Below are 19,024 nucleotides of genomic sequence, written 5' to 3' on the forward strand. Positions count from 1 at the left end.
GAAACACATTTCAAATGAAACAAAGACTCCCTTTGTTGTGTGTGTGTGTGTGTGTGTGTGGAAACCGGTGGCTGTTGGGTCGTATTTAGGGTGACCAGAAGCATGACCCTGAGCAGGAGGACACTTGGGTCCAAAAAGGAGGACAATCCCCAAGAGTTGTTGACCGGGGGGGATGGGGGCCATTAGTATGAAATTAAGACAATAACATTAGTCATTTTAGTAAGTCAACAGTCTAAACCGCAGTCTGAACTCCTGTAAGAGTGGTGATGTTTCACAGCATGAAAGAATTTGGTCAGCTCAGCAGCGGTTGTTTTATCATCCACTGTTGTTGTGTTCGGAGCAAAAAATGTTGTTAAGGAAGAGTGCCCGTCAGACGTAGCATTATCCTTGTGCCGTTCTGTAGCGGCATGCCGCTCTAAAGCCCCTTTCTCCTACTACTCACGTCTATATCAATGTGACAGAGCTTACAGAAGGCATGTTATTGATCTGTGCTGCTCTTAGTGGCAAAGTGGAGTTCTGAACTCCACGTAGGTTTGAAGGAGGTCTTTCTTTTTGGCAGTGAAGCCCACGCGAGTGGGAAATTGCGACAGTGGGCAGGAAGGATCAAAAAGGAGGACAAAAGGGCAAAAAGGAGGACATGCAACGGCGGTCCGGTCAAAGGGCTGGAAAACCGGACTGTCCGGATGAAATCCAGATGTCTGGTCACCCTTGATCCCTCCTGGCCCAATACAGGAATTGGTGTCGACTCTAAAAGCATTCCATGGTCCAAACTTCTCATTGAACTAATCTCTATCTTGGCTCTCAAGTTTTATTAAAACTTTCTGGTTATGTTTTCAGATGATTTAACTCGAGACAATTATCATCTCGGTATGCCTGCGCCTGCGTTAATTGCATATGGCGGGACAAGTTATCCCTTACTTCTCAGCGTGAGAAATGGTTGAAAGGCGCGAGAAATACGAGGTGTTGTGTGAGAGCGTGAGGAATGGCTGAAATGTGTGAGACTGCACGTGTGAGACGGGCTATCGAGTCTATCTATCTGAACTCATCTCCATCTCTCCTCTCTTCTCCCCAGACAGTGCTCTCAGCTGGCCCGGATCTCCCACAATGCTTTGCTGAAGCCCCGTCCTCTCGTCCCCCATCAAGATGCTCCCACCTGATTGGATGCGACGGCTCCTCCCCACGGCGGTGCTGGCACTCACCTCCTGTTTACTGGCCGCCTCTGTGATGGCCACGCCCTTCCCCAAGGACCTCGAGCCAATCGGCGTCGTCGGCTGGGAGGGTGAGTAGCTTCCTGATTGGCTAAGCCTACTAACGTGTGATGGGAAGCTAGTTACACAGTGGGAATGTGAGTGTTTTGATGTGGGACGATAGATACAGCGATACTACCCTATACTCCCCCTTTCTAGTCGTCCAACATTAGACACACTGCATATACTTTCTCTATTTATGACTGCACTCTACATACATTCAAGTTACATCCACTACCATGAAACTATAGCAATACCTACAGGAACAACTTTGTAGGTACATAGCAATTGCTTTGTCATGAAACGGTTTAGCAGTTTGGGGTATTTCAGTGACCCAAGTTTAAGAAGGCACGGTATGCTGGCGTGAGGGGTCATTCAACGTTGCAAAGGGGTTGTTGAAAGTCGTGTCACCACAACAAGACGAAAAGCCCGACCTCCCCCGGGCAAAGTTTCACTCGCGCCACAACCTGTGCCGCCAAACTGTGATGAAGGGTAACTGCGGAGCCGTTTCTATCTCATGACAATGTTACTGGAGGTACTGCTATGTAGTTACATGGCAGTGAATGCAGCTTCAATTCAAAGTGTTGCCCCTTATTCCTATAATGTCCCAGCATACGTGCTCTTACAGTGAAACACTGGAGTCACAGATAATCAACCTCCCGTTTCAGTGGAGTCCATGTCACTGGAAGCCTGCTTGTCATCACGTACGCATGCCAACGAATATGAACTGACTACACTCGATGTGTATGTTCGAGAGTGTGTTCAAGTGTTTGCACGTCTGTTGGTGTGTGAGTGTGCGTGCGTGCATACGCGCGTGTGTGTGTGTGTGTACCTGCGTGTGTGTGCGTGTATATGATTGAGTGGCTGATGTTGTGCAGTGCCGGGCTGAGAGCAGTAAAGCTGTCTGTGAAGCAGCTTTATGGGAGCTTCCTTCAGCTCCAGACAGGAAGCTGCGAGAGATGAGCCTGCTGGACTCTGTTCAGGGCCTCTCTAGTGGGAGACGAGGACTGTGGAGGAGTCACAGGAAAACAAGGACATCCCTTAAATCTCTCTCTCTGCCTGTCTCTCCCCTCACTCTTGCCCTCTCTCACGTACTGTCTCTCTCTCTCTCCTTCTCCTCCTTCCATCTCTCTCTATCTACCTCCCTCTTTCTCTCCAATCCTTTCCTCCCTCCCCATCTTTCCTCCCTCCTTCGTTCTCTTCTCTCCCCCCCTCCTCCAGACTCCTACCAGTACCAGGGCTTCCAGGGCCTGCTGTTGGACAACGACACTTCTCGCCTGGGCCTGGACTTCCAGACGATGCTCCGGGTTAACCACATGCTGTTCATCTCCTCCAGGGACCATGTGTTTGCGGTCAACCTCACCACCGCAGCCCAGGACTTCACTCCTCAGCTGGTCAGAGCTGCCTTTTCGTGTTGTTTACAGATTTAGTTAGCTATTTAGCGAGTTTGTCATTTTTCTTGTTTATTTCATCTTTTTCTGGGGTTTTATTTGGGGAATTCAGAAGGCTTTGTGAATTATTTATACGCTTACCTTAGCAGGGAAGAGCTTTTTCAAAAGCAGAGAATTTATACAAAGTCAACTTTTCACCGTCATGTGGAATGTTTTCGGGGTTTTTTTAAACACAACAGCTAAAATCATTTTTTTCTACTTCCCACCTCCCAGAAACTGAACTGGAGATCAAACGATGTGAACAAATGTGCTGTCAGAGGGAAGAACAGCGTGAGTGTGGTTGCCCTGCTATTGGCTAATTCAACAATGTCTATCCTGCTGTTGGTTAACTCACAATGATGTGTACTCTGCTATTGATGAACTCATAATGGAGTCTATTCAGCTCCAGGTTAATGCCAAATATATATTCTGGTAAACGTGTTAGGATGTTCAGGACAAATGCTCCTGGGAGCACTTACACATGTTCCTGCAAACACATACATGTCAGTGAACATGCTTGTTCCTGGAGATCATACGCGTGTTCTGTGTTTGTGTAGGATGAGTGTTATAACTACATCAAGGTTCTGGTGCCCCGGAATGATGAAACTCTGTTTGCCTGCGGAACCAACGCCTTCAACCCAACCTGCCGCAACTACAAGGTGTGTGTTTGTGATTGTGTAAATGCTGTGTGTGTGTGTGTGTGTATGTATGTATGTGTGTGTGTGTTAGGTGTAACACTAGCACAGTACTGTGAGGAGGTGTGGAAAGGCGATGGTGGAGAGATGACTTGGCATGGCAAGCAGAAGAACCACAGCTTATTCAAGACTAAATCAGGGGAGGGCACACCCACACATGCTGTAGTTTTTCTCAGCAATCAGCCGGTGTGTGTGTGTGTGTGTGTGTGTGTGTGTGTGTGTGTGTGTGTGTGTGTGTGTGTGTGCGTGTGTGTGTGTGTGTGTGTGTGTGTGTGTGTGTGTGTGTGTGTGTGTGTGTGTGTGTGTGTGTGTGTGTGTGTGTGTGTGTGTGTGTGTGGAGCTGCGTAGCAGACAATAGAAGTGTCTCCAGAGAGTCTGAAGCCGCAGACAGGTAATTTATGGGTGCTAGCACGGGGCTAAACGCTAACAGCCGTGGTGCCCCATATCAATGGCTGTGTAAGCCATTCTGTTAGCACTGCTGCTAACACTGCTGCTAGCTCAATAGGGGGGCTAGGCTCTGAAAGGAACCGACGGGGGAACGTTGAGGATGTGTAGTGTGTCAAACTCGTTTGTTCTCTCCTTTCCTTTCCTTCCCCTCTCCCCTCCCTTTCCTCTCCTCCTCCTTCCCTCCTTTCGTCCTCCTCATCTCCCCTCCCTTTTCTCCCTTCCTCCTCCCCTCCCCTCCTCCTCCCCAGATGACCAGTCTGGAGCAGATAGGGGAGGAGCTGGTGGGTCAGGCTCGTTGTCCGTTCGAGTCGGGCCAGTCCAACGTGGGCCTCTTTGCAGGTGAGTTCTCTCCCAAGTCGCTGAGGTCCCATCCTGTCAACACAGTCCTGACTGGGGTTACAGGCCAGGGTCGGAGGGTCGTAACCTTTGACCTCTGTGTCCAGGGGGAGACTTCTACTCCGCCACCATGACGGACTTCCTGGCTAGCGACGCCGTGATCTACCGGAGCCTGGGAGATGACCGGCCCGTCCTGCGCACGGTGAAGTACGACTCCAAGTGGCTCCGAGGTAGGTCACATGACCTGGTGTTGGTCACATGACCTGGTAGTGGTCACATGGCATGCTGTTGGTCACATGACATCCTAATGCAACTGGTAAGCTCACCTCTGCCCCTAGCTCAGAGGGTAGCGATGGCGTAGTCGTGTGTGTTGTGACGGACAGTCCGAACAACCAATCATGTGGTGTTTCTGTGTGGTTCCTCCCGCCCCTCCAGAGCCGCACTTCCTGCACGCCATAGACTACGGGAATTACGTGTACTTCTTCCTCAGTGAGATCGCTGTGGAATACACAACCCTGGGGAAGGTGTGTGTGTGTGTGTGTGTGTGTGTGTGTGTGTGTGTGTGTGTGTGTGTGTGTGTGTGTGTGTGTGTGTGTGTGTGTGTGTTTCAAATCCCTGCTTATATTTGAGTTCTTAATTCTGTTTTGCCAGACATGATCAAAGTAGCACGGATCAACATAAAGGCATTTAAAATACAGTTTTGCTGTGTAGAAATTGGGTTTGGCCTGGGATTCAAATAGATTTCCCTGCTGTACAGTGTGTGCATGATCTGTGTGTGTGCGTGTGTACTTATGAATCATATTTGTACTTCATATAATGTGTGTGTATACAATGTGTGTGTGTTTAGGTATGATTGAGACCCAAGTCTGGCATGTTCTTGAGCACTCATCGCTCCGTCTAAACCCCCCCCCTCCAGGTGGTGTTCTCCCGGGTGGCGCGTGTCTGCAAGAACGACAACGGCGGCTCGCCGCGCGTCCTGGAGCGCTACTGGACGTCCTTCCTCAAGGCCCGCCTCAACTGCTCCGTGCCCGGCGACTCCTTCTTCTACTTCGACGTGCTGCAGTCGCTTACGCACGTGCTGCAGGTGGACCAGCGGCCCGCCCTGGTGGGCGTGTTCACCACGCAGGCCAACAGCATCCCCGGCTCGGCCGTGTGCGCCTTCTACATGGACGACGTGGAGCGGGTGTTCGGCGGCCGCTTCAAGGAGCAGAAGACCAGCGACTCGGCCTGGACGCCCGTGCCCGAGGAGCAGGTGCCCAAGCCCAGGTGAGGGGGGTGACGGGGCGACGGGGCTGGGGGCGCGGTGGGCCGGGCGCGGGGTTGGAAGTGTGGATCTCCGCTCGGGGAGAATCTCGTTGTGTCGTGTGGGGAGTTGTGGATGCGGATGTGTGGATGCTTACTCGCGTTCATCGAACACTCGCGCTCCCCGCACGCGCGTGGTGGCTTGTGAGGCATGTCGTGTAAACTGGCCCCTCGCCCTCCTCTCTTGTGATAGGCCGGGGTCATGTGCGGGCGATGGCCCCGCCTCTTCCTTCAAGTCCTCGACGACGTTCCCTGACGACACGCTGACCTTCATCAAGTCCTTCCCTCTGATGGACGAGGCCGTGCCCTCAGTCAACCACCAGCCCTTCTACACGCGCACCGGCAGCAGGTAACACACACACACACACTCCTATTCACACTTACGTACGTACGTACATACATACACACTCATATCTATATACACACACACACTCACATACACACACGCACACAACCTCAGAATGTGGTTTTATCAGTATGACATTTAGGTTGTGAATGTGCTGTACCCTCTGGGTGTCTGGGGAGTGTGTGTGTGGAGTGAGTGTGTTTGGGGAATGTCTGAGTCTAGGGACTGTGTGTGTCTGTTTAAGGACTGTGTGTATTTGGAGAGTGTGTGTGTGTAAGAGTGGGTAGTGTGTGTGTGTCTAAGGAGTGTGTGTGTGTGGGGGAGGGTTGCGTGTGAGTGTGTTTGTAGATTGTGTATGTATTTGGAGAATGTGTGTGTGTGTGTGAGAAAGCTTCTTCCAGGAAGCAGGCAGGGCCAGGGGGTACTCACGGTGCAGCGGCATACTGTTCAGAGTCTCTGTTTCTGTCTCTCTGAACCGGTTCTTCATGCACCACTAAACGCTGTTTATCTCCACTTTCTCTCCTCCTCTCCTTCCCTCCTGACCTTTACCCCTCCTCCTCCTCTCTTCCTCTCCTCCTGACCCCCTGCCTTATCTCCCCCCTCCTCCTCCCTCCCCAGGTACAAGCTGACCCAGATCACGGTGGACACGTCGGCGGGGCCGGGGAAGGACCGCACCGTGCTCTTCCTGGGGTCGGAGGACGGCCGGCTGCTCAAGGTCCTGGCCAGCACGCACCCCAACGCCTCCTTCTCCTCTGTGCTGCTGGAGGACATAGACGTCTACAACCCCTCCAAGTAGGTCTACAGTCCTCTACGTAGGTTTGTGGGTCTACAGTCTTCTATGTAGGTAAATGTGGGTCTACAGTCCTCTATTTAGGTACATCTGGGTCTACAGTCCTCTATATAGGTATTTGTGGGTCTATAGTCCTCTTATATAGGTATATGTGGGTCTACAACGTCTGAGTGGGTCGGCGTTGGTCTGTTTGGAATCAAAGTCCAGCACAACTTTGTCTAAACACCCTCCCTCCCCGCCTCCCTTCCCACCTCAGGTGTGATGTCCAGGGGCAGGAGGACAGGAGGATCCTGGGTCTGGAGCTGGATAAGGAGCACCATGCCGTGTTTGTGGCGTTCTCCAGCTGTGTGATCCGGGTTCCCCTGAGCCGCTGCACCAGCCACGGGGCCTGCAGGAGGTGAGGCCGTGCGGCGGGTTCGGGGGGGAGGGGAGGGGAGGGGGGGAGATCGAAGTGGGCCCATAGAAGGGACTCACACCTGTAGATGTTTCCACCTGAACTCATAAATCAAGTGCTCACTCCGGGATGTTGGCGTGTGCGTAGACGTTTGTGTGCGGCTGTGTGTTTGTGGACCCACACTGTCGAGAGATTTAAAATGTCTTGTTTGCATATTTGGGCAGGCAGCCAAGAACTATTAAAAGAGTAGTTTAATTATAATCAATATTTAACGCCCTCGGAAAGTCTGGAGAGACAGTTACTTAGTTTTCAAGACAGTCGGAGCCAGAAGGTGTGTGTGTGTGTGTGCACGCACAGTGGGTGGAGGCGTTTTCCATGCACAGCATTTTCTGAAAGAGCCAGAAGTCGTTCGTCCCCACAGTCTCCCTCTCCACGTGTTCGTCCTACCCACAATGCCTTGCGGCGCATAATGGAAGTCTCTGGTGGGAAGTGATGGGCCAGGAGGTCAAGGAAAGATACAGGGTTGACTGACAGGTGGGGAGAGGGAGGGAGACAAGCCCAGGCCCCCCCCCCCGCTCCCCTCCTCCCTGGGAGACGAGGTGCCAAACCCCCCTTTCCCCATCCCCCACGCACCCCCCCCCCCCCCCCACCCACACACACACAGCCACATCCCCCCCATCCCCTGACTGGCTGTCAGAGTATCAGGGAGGCGGAGGGGGCGATTGGGACCACCTGTCACTGAGATGACTGGCTTCACTCCTCCAGAGCTGACTGACTGACACACACACACACGAGTTTACGCACGTACACGTATAGCTACCGTATTTCTTCGATTAAACGCTGCAGCGCTGATTACGCCATGTTCATTTTTGGTGCAGCATTCATTCGAGGGCGGCGTTGAACTAGGAAGAGAGATTTGGTGAATTGGAGCTGCAGTGCGGCCATTGACAGACGAAGAATAGACAAGGAGGTCAAAAGTGAAGTCGTTTAAGTTCATCACACCACAGAAGAATGCGTTGTTAACTACCCATCCAAATTCGAATGAAAAAAAAACACTGACGCGTATGTTCAATTAGGCTTTGGAATTGTGAGAAAATCAACAGTCTTCTCTGCTTGAGACTGGGGGGGGCGTGTTGCCTGATGGAGCTGAAGTTTCGCCCCCTCGAATGTATTGAATTTAGCAACAGCAGCAACACTAGCTAAATCAATTGCAGATATCAGAACAGACCTACCTGCAGTCTCTGAATGTTTTATGTGTTCATTACTTTGTCTTTGCATCGTAACAGAATGCAGGGTATATAAACCGGCTGTGATCTGACGTAGATAGGTGGCTGTGACGAAGATAGGTTGGATTTTGCCCCGCCTTGACAAAACCTGAGCTGAAAACGGGAGAGAAACTGTTCAACGGTCTAACTCCACATTTCAGTGCGACAAAGTTGTAGAGCTTTGCACGTGCTTTCAGCAAATCATTTCACACATATATCATGTACTGGGAAGGAAATCAGGGAATTTGCTTTACAGCATCTTTAAATGACTGTTTTCTGAGAATAATTTGTGTGCAGCGTTTTAATCGAGGGCGGCGTTTATTACACAATGTTCATTTTTGGTGCAGCGTTTATTCGAGGGTTGCGTTTATTTGAGGGTGGCGTTTAATCGGACACATTTGTATATACTGTACACACACACACACGCACACAGAGATTCTCCCACACCCACAGGTGCACACACACATATGAGCCTTGGTAGATAAAGCCCCCCCGCAGCAGGAGGAGCTGTCATCTCTGGGGATGAAGAAGCATCTAGAAGGAGAACACTGGACCCTGAGAAGCAGCGCACACACACACACACACACCACCACATACCCCCCCCACACCACACACCTGTCATCATGTAGGAAAGAAACACACACGCTTATCGACTCACACAAATATGTTCAAACGCATTCACACACGGTTTTACAATTCATAACATAACAGTATACATATACACATACACTCTATGTCTACATGTAAATATATACACCTAGTGCTGTCAAACCATTACAATATTTAATCGCAGTTAACCCACGATTAATTGCACATTTTTATGTATTCTAAATGTCCCTTGATTTCTTTTTGGCCCATTATTTTTTCTCATTTTAATGCTCTTATCAACATGGAAAAGTGGATCGGATTGCTTGGTGCACATGTTTTTTTTAATAGAAAACAACATTGCAATCGCCTGGCTTTGACGAGGGGGCGGAGAATTCGCATCAGCTGTATGCTTGGCCATCAAGTGGTATTTCAGACTGGACATGCTGCGATGATAGCTCAGTTCACAAAGACAAAAAAAAAACAGATCACTTTGGTCTTGTCAATTGGACCATTTGGCATATTTTTTTAAAGTAAACTTTTCATTCAGAATCTTATTGGCATCCATTTTGGCGTCTCGTGCTCGCCATTGCTTAAAACGTAACGTTAGCCTACTAAGGCTCGCAAGCCTGTTTTGTTTCCGGTCCAGCTAGATCCGGTGTGGTGTTGTAGTTTTTCTAACATCAGTAGTTGCTGCAACAGCATTTGAAAAAAACGAAAACGTTTTCCAGGCCAAAAAGAACGTTAATCTTGCGATTAAAAAATGAAAATGTTAAAATGGGTTTGCGTTAATGCCGTTAGTAACGCGTTTAACTGACAGCACTAATACACACATAAAAACATTCCAATATATATATACACACGCACACAGACAGGCGCACACACACGTGCAGACAGACATGGTCTCCCAGGCTTGTCTGTCTGGTGTTGTAACTGGGGGATCAGCACAACACACGCTCCAGTAGAGCACAGCTCAGCCCTGGCTGTCTGCACATCACTGTGTGTGTGTGCTCATGTCTGTGACTCTGTGTAGACATACTGTCTGCCATGTACGTACCTGCAGACATTGTGTTGACTCTTCTCCTCTTCTTCTCCTCCTCCTCTTCTCTTCTTCTGTCATTCTCAGGAGTTGTCTGGCCACCCGCGACCCCTACTGCATCTGGCTCCGAACAGGAAGCTGTGTCAACATGGCGCCCGGCTTCAAGTAAGTGTCACTTCCTGTCCTGAGTAGGAGCTTGTCATCCCCAGCCTCATCACGGAGCCTGTTAGGTCAGGGACACACGACTGGCCTCTCTCCGGCTCTCTCTTACTGTTTCTCTCTATCTCTCTCTTACTGTCCCTCACCTATTTCTCTCGCCCTCTGACTGTGTCTCTCGCTGTTCTGTCTTTCTCTAATTCTTTACTTTCACTCACTGCCCCCCTTCCTCATATATCACCCTCTCGTTTTCCCTTTCACTCTGTTCATCTCTACCCTGACATGTTCGGCCTAAGTGCTGTGTTTCTTCTTCCGGCAACGGTGATGTCTGCTGGTTGTCGTGAGAGGTTTGGGAGTGGGTCAGGTGATTGGACCAGCGTTGTGATTGGACCTCTCCGTGAGGTGACCTTAACCTCCGCCTCATTCTTTAACAAAGCCGCCGTCCCTGTCGCCTGATAGGAGTGACTGTCACATGACCTTTACAGAGCAGGGCCTCTCGTGTATCTCTGCATCTTAATTGGACAGCGTACATGCGGGCGGTGCAGGGGATTGTGGGTGGGGATCGTTAGTGAAGCGGGAAACAGATGGTGGCATTTCTCTGATTGGCCCAGCCCGTGGGTGGGGATGTCAATGTGACATGCAGGAACTGCGTCGTCAGGCAACAGGAAGTCCACCTCCTGTCCACTGTTGTCAGTTCAGCGGGCAGGTGGGCAGGTTGTCTCTGTCACCCAATCAGCAGGTGGGCAGGTTGTCTCTGTCACCCAATCAGCAGGTGGGCAGGTTGTGTCTGTACCCCAAATCAGCAGGCAGCGACGGGATGACTGACACAGGGTCCTATTAAGGTTGTGTCCCCATGGCAACATGGAATGGGTGCTAAACTTTGTCGTTCATGTATTGTTCTCTCTCTCTCTCTGCGCCTCTCTCTCTCTCTCTCTCTCTCTCTCTCTCTCTCTCTCTCTCTCTCTCTCTCTCTCTGCCTCTCTCTGTCTCTCTCTCTCTGTCTCTCTCTCTCTCTCTCTCTCTCTCTGCCTCTCTCTCTCTCTCTGCCTGCAGGGCGGGGTTTGAGCAGGACATCGAGGGTGACCATTCACTGTACCCGGAGGGTTGTCATGGTGAGTAGACTAGAAAGCATATTTCCAGGCTCTGTATGATGGTGTCTGATGTCTTCATGTGTGATGTTCTAGATACTAGAACATTCTGTTGTGATCTCTAAAACGTTCCGAGGTCTTAATTTGTGGTATTCTAGAATGTTCTGAAGTCTTCATTTGTGCTCTTCTAGAATGTTATGAAGTCTTCATGGGTGGTGTTGTAGAATGTTCTGTGGTCTTCATGTGTGATACTCTAGAATGTTCTAAGGTGTTTTGTCGGTGGTTTTTTTTCAGCGGACGTTCTAGCCACCACTAGGAACCAGAACTCTGTAGCAGACTCTGCCTACGGTAAGACCTCCCTCCTCCTCACCTGCTCAGCTGCTGCTGTCGTCCAGTAGCATCCCATAATAAGATAATCCATCCTGTTTGACCAGGCCGGTGTAATTAGTGCTTTCTGCCACAGACACCATTAGAGACTAACCGACACTCTAGCGCTGTAAGCCTATTGGAAGCAGACAGTCTCAAGGGATTCAGCCAACCAGGCGTGAAGTGCTGAGTCATACAGGAAGTGAGCTCTCTCTTTAAAAGTAGAGTCCACCATAAAGGGGTTGTTAAGATAACGACATTTTCAACTGCTTAGGAATAATGGTGTTTTTGTTTGAAATCTGTTTCGTTACTCTAAACGAGGACATCATTGATTGTTGGCAAACCAGGACAAGGAGGCGGAGTGTATTATCTGCTCTCCTGTTCGATGTGCACAAATGGCGTGTTGTCTCAAGAGGTGAAAGGTGCCCCTCCCCCGCCCCCACCCCACCCTCCTCCTTCGGGACCATGGGGTGGAGGTGGTTTGCAATATGCTGATATCTCCCCGCGTGTTTGTGTGTAATTCACAAACAGACAGACAGATCAAGGATCTGCTATGTTCCTCAAGTCCAGCCCCCAAGGCCTTGAGAACTCTGGCTCCAGAACCCAAGGTCCCTCTGGGTTCCTGTCAGGTTTCCTCATCATGTGTTCGCCTCCTGCGGCAGACCCCTATGTACGGCAGGCCGCAGGGATCATTCCTCATCGTACAGGCGCTGTGCTGAAGAACACCATTACCAGCGATTTATGAGTTGGCTTGGCAAAATCCGACGCCGCTTGCGGTTTCATACGAGAGCGATTCCGTTGGCCTCCTTGAGCTCGTTAGAAAACACTTAGGGGAGGCGGTGGGGGGGGAGGGGTGGCGGTGGGGGGGGAGGGGTATCTGGGAGGCAATTATGGCCATTTCAGACGAGGCAGTAATCTAATCAGCTGGTCTCATTAGCATGCGGAACGTGGGCGACCTGTTAATCACCCCTCGCCACCGCGTGGCAGTCTAACCCCGGCGACACACCCCAGGCCCGACACCTGGTCACCGTCACCACGGAGACGCGGACCCGCAGAGAAGGGGAGGCCGCGATCGGGTCTCCCAGCATCTGGAGTTATTATTGGATTGACCTTGCTGACACTGCCCTAGGGGGTCGGAGGAGGGGGAGGAGGGGAGGATGCCATTAATTTCCCCGGCTCTGTTGTTCTGTGATTGGACCTCCTGTCACCTGTCAGTAATGCTCAGCCTATCAGGAGGCTGGCCGTTTCAGGTCCCGCCTCCATGCTGACCCTGTGTTGACGACCTTCTCTGATGGCCAATCAGGATGCAGGCATGTTGGGTGTGGGGGGCACAGGCCGCAGTGCGTCTCTGGAGGTGTTGTGGTTATTGACGTGTGTGTGTGTGTACACCATCGTGTGCAAATGAATATATTCTGACAGTGATGATCCATGGAAATGATTTACTCCAGCATCCGTCATTGATCTGTGTGTGTGTGTGTGTGTGTGTTATTGACGTGTGTGTGAGCAGAGCATGATGGGTCTTGTGGGACCAGGCTGAATGTCTCCTGGTTCCTCCTGGAGGTAGATGATGCTGGTCTCTCTGTTTAGGAAAGGAGAGATATACAGGTGTGTAGGGAGAGGGGCCATTAGGCTGGTCTCTCCTACGTACAGGTGCGTGGGGAGAGGGGGCTGGGAGAGGGGAAGGGGAGGAGGAGGAGGGAGGGGGGGAGGAGGGGGAAGGGAAGAGGGGAGGGCTGGCTGAGGGAGGGATGGGGAGGAGGAGGGAGGGGGGAGGGGAGGGGGAGGGCTGGCTGAGCCGTAGAAGTGAGCTCCACCTGAGAGAGCCGTGTCTGGTACTTAGAGCTTCTCAGCTAAAAGCAGGTGGGCGACCTGCAGGTTAATGGATGGTTGTCATTCCAGACAGGGGAGCATAACCACCGGCCCGGAGCGAGCCTGCAATGGGCCCTCCCTCCACCGCCGCCCCGTTTGAAGAACGGTGTAGGTGGAGGGAGGTTAGATCTGCTTATGGAAGGAGCTATTATATATAATGGTGTTATGCTCAATGTCGTGCTCTGGTGAGGCACCCTGGTGATCCCGCACAGATGACGTCGGCTTCAGCGATCACTTACCCGGAAGGCCAACGAGGGCACAGAACTTCCATGCACCTACGTGCGCACTAATATGTTAGGTTAGGTTTCCTCAAGGCTCACAATGACTCTTGCGTAAAGATTTGTTGCTCTTGTTGGTTAGTGGTAACTGATTTACATTGCTTGTACACGCTGCAAAATATTTCATTTTTTTTTACTGTTTGCTTTTCTACAGGTGCACTTGCACTTATAGCGATTCATGTTTTTTAATTGTACATTGCTTAACTGCATGCTCTTATGGTTCTTCCCTTTTGCCACTTATTTTTGGTTGTTCACAATATGTGCTTCATGTTTTGGCTACACGCAATGTTTTTGTTGTTATTATCAGTGACCTATGCACTTTGTTAAGTGCTCTCTTGGAAGTCGCTTTGGATAAAAGCGTCTGCTAAATGAATACATGTAAATGTAGGTTAGGTTAGGTTCACCACTATGATGAGAGCTGCCCATGTTGGCTCATTGGCCATGATTCTGCTGTGTGTGTGTGTGTGTGTGTGTGTGTGGTGTGTGTGTGTGTCAGCCCAAGGGCAGATTAGAGGCAGTCCTCCTGTTAGTCTGTCCTCTAATACCCCATGGTGATATGATGCCAAATCCTGATCCTTGCCCAGCCATCACTGGCAGCAATGGACACGTCAGTAGCAACATGCTCATCCTTCTTCCTGCCAGATCCTGAGCTCTCTTCAAATACAGACACGTGTACACATACAGCCACACCCACACAAACACGCATGTATACAGACACACACACACACACACGCATCAAAGGGCTGTCTTCTGACAGAAAGAGCCAAGCTGCTTCTTGTCCAGGGATGTTGCAGTTGACCTTTAAGACCAGCGGGAGAAGGACGTTTGTGTGTGTGCAGGTGTGTCTGTGCATGTGTGGTTCTGCGTGTGTTTGAATGTGTTTGTGTGGTTTGGTGTGCGTGTGATTGTGTGTGAATGCCTAGCCAGCATCTTGTGAGAGGAATCTAAAATGCCTCTGCCTGCAGTCTCGGATTCTCCTCACGTCGTTGAAGTGAAGTCGCACCCCCCCACACACACACATACACACACACGCACTTAAGCCAACGGTAGTTTGACAAGAACAGTTATATCTGCCATAGTAGAATCTTTCTGCATTTTCAATTCAACACATACACACGCACACACACACCGTGTGAGGGTGTTGAACATGGTGCGTTTGGTTTCCTTTAGAGAGTAGACATCTCTGGAGATCTCCTTCTCAGCACCCTGACCTACATACAGCCTGCTAACACACGCGCACACACACTACCCAATGCACACATACACACACACTACTGGACACACACACACACTACTGGACACACATACACACACACTACCCAACACACACACACACACACACTACTGGACACACACACACTACTGGATACACACACTCTACTACACACACACACTCCAGAGAAGAGTCTCATCTGTGTAAACACCAGGGAGGGGGTCAGGCAGTCGTACCTCCTCTCTACAGCACCCTGAACCCCCCCCTACAAACAGATTCACCATGTCTCCATGACTTGCTGCCTCGGCCTGCATCCATCTCTCCCTCCCTCCATCCCTCCCTCCAACCCTCCCTCCATCCATCTCTCCCTCCATCCATCTCTCCCTCCAACCCTCCCTCCATCCATCTCTCCCTCCATCCATCTCTCCCTCCCCCCATTTATCCATCCCTCCTTCCATTTATCCATCTCTCCCTCGGTCCCTCCCTCCCTCCAACCCCTCCCTCCTACCCTCCCTCCATGTCTCTCTCTTCTCCCCTCCATCCCACATTCCCTTGTTCTCTCGATCCTATTTATAACGGTCGGGGAAAAAGACAATGATGAGATGAAAGTCTGCCTCTCTCATTTCACTGGGGAGGAGAGGATGGAGGGATGAGGGGATCAGAGATGTTACGTGGAGGGATTGTGGGATTGAGGGGTTCTATTTCAGGATTTATTTGCATGTAAAAGAATAGGATGAACTTTGCAGAGACTTTGGAACGTTTTACCCTGTGGATCACAGCAACCAGCACTGGGACGGGGCGGGTGTGGATTATGTGTGGACGTGTTTACGTGTGGTAGTTTGTGTGTGTACAGGTGTGTATTTGTGTGGTTGTGTATATGTGTGTGTCTATATGTATATGAACGGTAGTGTGTGTGTGTGTGTGTGTGTGTGTGTGTGTGGATGAGTCACTCCTGCTAAGCCTCCAGAGAGGAGAAGACTTGAGAGAGTGAAAGTCTTGTGATGTCATAGTGGATGTGACGAGGAGAACTGTGAACACCTCGTAGTCACGACCTCCTATCCGTTTTAATGTTCTGCTTTATGTGCTCCCTCTCCCTCCCTCCTCTACCCTCTTCTCTCCTCTCATCGCTCTGCTGCCGCACTCCCCCCCTTCCTCTCCCTGTCCCCCCTTCTTTCCTCCCCGCCTCTCTCTCTCCCCTCTCTCTCCTCTCTCTCTCTCCCCTCTCTCTCTCTTCCACCCCCCCCCCCCCCCCCAGGTGTGAGGAGGCTCCCCGACCAATCGGGCCCCAGCGTCCACTACACCCTGCTGATCGCCTGCGTCCTGGTGGCCTTCCTCCTGGGCGCCATCGTGTCGGGCTTCCTGGTCTCCTGCTACTGCGGCGCCAGCGCCCGCCGCGCCCGCCGCCTGGCCAAGGAGCCCGAGGCGGCCCTGCCCCACGCCCTGTCGCTGCGCAGCCTGGCCAAGCTCAACGGCCTCCTGGACGGCCCGGCCAAGGACGACAAGCTGGACGTGTCCCTCTCCAGCCCCCGCATGTACAGCTCCTTCATCCCCAGCGGCAGGGAGGCGAGCCGGGAGCTTCCCCCCGGGCGGGCTTCCAGCCTGGGCCTCGGCGACCCCGACCTCAGCCTCTCCCAGGGGGAGGATCTGTCCGGGCTGCCCACGCCGGATTCCACCCCGGAGCTGCCCATCAAGAACATGAAGGCCTTCCGGAGCCAGTGGGAGCGCAACCAGAACTGCTGCAACAACGCGGTGGAGACCAAGGGGACGGGGTTCCCGGCGGGGGTGGGGGGGGTCGCGGCCTGGGCCGGGGGTCACCCAGCAGGTGTTCCCCTACCCGCACGGCCTGGGCAACGGCCACGCCCACGGCGCCTCGTCCCTGCGCCTCCCCGAAGAGCTCGCCAGAACCGGGGAGGAGCGGGGGGGGGGCCTCGGCCCCGCCTCCTCCCCCCCCCCCTCCTCCTCCTCCCAGCCCGTGGTGGACGTGGCCGCCCTGGACGAGCTCCTCAAGCACATCCAGGAAGTGAGCGCCTCGGGCAACGGCAGCATCACCATGCTCAACTCCTCCTCCCTGGGCCACCTCCCCCACGCCCACCCGCTCCTCCACCCCGGCCACGGCCGCGCCCTCCAGGCCCAGATCCCCGAGACCGAGTCGGCCCCCTACTACAGCTCCTCCACCCTGCCGCGCGACGGCCTGGCGGCGCGCCGCCTCGACGCGCCCCTGGAGGGCGCCCCCTCCGCCTACGCGTCCTCCTCCGGCTCCGCCCCCCTGCAGCAGCAGCCAATCCCGGAGCACTCGGCCGTGTCCCGCCACCACGCCCAGCGCCACGCCCTCATCAAGATGGGGAACGGCGGGGCGGTACCCCGCCAGCACTGCTTCGGCCAGAGGGGAGGGGCGGGGCAGCAGCAGCTCCTCTCCAGGGGAGGCGAGCCCAACGGGGGGGAGCCGCGGCGCCCTCTCCTCCTCCCCAGCGCCAGCCTGACTCGGCAACACAGCTACAGCGAGCCGCCGCACCTCCAGCGCGCCGCCGTCGTGCGCCGCGCCGCCTCCCTCAAGCCCCAGCTCCCGCCCAAGCCCCTCTTCCTCCCCGCCAACGCCACCTCGCCCCGGAGGACGCCGGGCAAGTACGACTACTGATGCCAATGCGGACCGAGGGAGGGAGGGGAGGGGGAGGGGGACTGAACTGGACTGAACCCGTTCCTGGATTCCCTCCTGGAGGTGTTTTCCGTTGAAAGTCCAACTTGACTCGGCACGCAGGGCCAGATGGGGAAGAGGGGGTTGTTCCCACGACGGCCATACGCGAGAGACAGACTCCTCGTCATCCTCCTTCCCTCTCCCTCCCTCCCTCTCTCTCTCTCTGTGCGTCGCAGTCGTTCCTCCAGGCTTGGCAGAGCGTTCCCCGAGGTCCCCGTCGCGAGCCCTGCATCGTGTCTCAACCTGCAGCTCCCTTGCCTAGACCCAGTCAGAGAGGTGTCTGCCTCTGGTGGGAGAGGAACCCGCCAGCACGTCGGCCCAGGGGCGCCCCCCTGTGGACGGCCTGGTCACTGCGGCGCCTGCTGCCACCTCACCTGATGAATGCCCGGCTGTACCATATTGGTACATGGCGACTCCACTGCGGTCTGGCCCCGCAGCCCTGGGGAGGGGAGATAGTGAGAGAGAAGAGAGCCCTCGGTGGTAAAGAAAGACTTCCAGGAAGTATTCTGGCCATTATCTCGCCCCTCGGAGGTCGAGAAAGAGAGAGAGCGGGTTTTCAGAGCTGATTTTACTAGAGGTTCCAGGCGGAACCTCTTCTCTGATGAGAGGAACTCTACTAACACCGTACACACGAATATAGTGTTCACACACACGCATACATACAGTGGGAGTTAGCCGGTTAAGATGGAACATTCGAGGGTAACCTGTAGACGCGATTGGCTACCCCATTTTCACACTGTTGGTGGTTGGCTGCCGAATTCTCACTCTCTTGCAAGATATTAGTGTGTACGTGCTCACATTCACAACGTCCCCCTTGACTTGAGGGATAAAGCAATAACTAACCATAGTTCTCATGCAGGGAGGGCCAACCAGGGAGCTACCACCCTGTTGAAGCTGACCACCAGAACCTTCTCTGGCTCTGGAAAAAAACGTTGTGTTTTGAAACTGAAAGAGAGATTTTGTGGAATTAAGACTGCTGAGATTAACTCGGGTCGAACACCTGAACCCTGGGTGACTGTCTTGGGGGGGGGGGGCAAGGTTGTGGGGTCGGGTTCTGGGCGCCCTAACAGGAAAGCCGTCTGTTGGGATGTGTTGTGGAACAAGGATGCTGATTGATCTTCTAGACAGGAAGCTCTGACCTGTGCTTGGATCTTCAATGGAGTCTCCAGAGAGCTGAACTAAATCCAGGTCTTCAAGACAGACAGCGCGACCCTGAACAATAGACACGTATTTCAGCCCTCAGAAATTATTTGCAGTGCTTTGGCACCCTCTTGTGGAAAAGGCTATTATAACAGTGTAACAGAGAACGCTTTTGTGTTGACCATATTGCTATAAATGTGGATATTGATGTAAATAAAGACAATTGTGGAATTATACTCGCAAATCTTTGGTTGTGTGTCATATGTGGGATTTGGTGAACAGAGCGTGCTGGGAGGAAGGATGACCATCCATTGTCTGATACTGTTCAAGAAGAAAGACAAACTTC

At 52.6% G+C, this 19,024-nt stretch overlaps 1 protein-coding gene across 1 annotated transcript; it reads left to right on the forward strand.

Moving 5' to 3' along the window:
* Positions 1-1,071: 1,071 nt before the first annotated feature.
* On the forward strand, positions 1,072-18,922 carry LOC124467551 (semaphorin-6C-like). Its single transcript, XM_047019858.1, has 15 exons — positions 1,072-1,279; positions 2,469-2,641; positions 2,912-2,968; positions 3,235-3,336; positions 4,068-4,158; positions 4,263-4,385; positions 4,591-4,679; positions 5,072-5,421; positions 5,651-5,806; positions 6,422-6,595; positions 6,850-6,990; positions 9,964-10,041; positions 11,086-11,144; positions 11,415-11,468; positions 16,102-18,922. The coding sequence occupies exons 1-15, from the start codon at positions 1,144-1,146 to the stop codon at positions 17,574-17,576; spliced, it is 3,258 nt and encodes a 1,085-aa protein (XP_046875814.1). The 5' UTR covers positions 1,072-1,143; the 3' UTR covers positions 17,577-18,922.
* Positions 18,923-19,024: the final 102 nt, after the last annotated feature.

This window comes from Hypomesus transpacificus, chromosome 4, assembly GCF_021917145.1.
Source record: "Hypomesus transpacificus isolate Combined female chromosome 4, fHypTra1, whole genome shotgun sequence".
NCBI lineage: Eukaryota > Metazoa > Chordata > Actinopteri > Osmeriformes > Osmeridae > Hypomesus > Hypomesus transpacificus.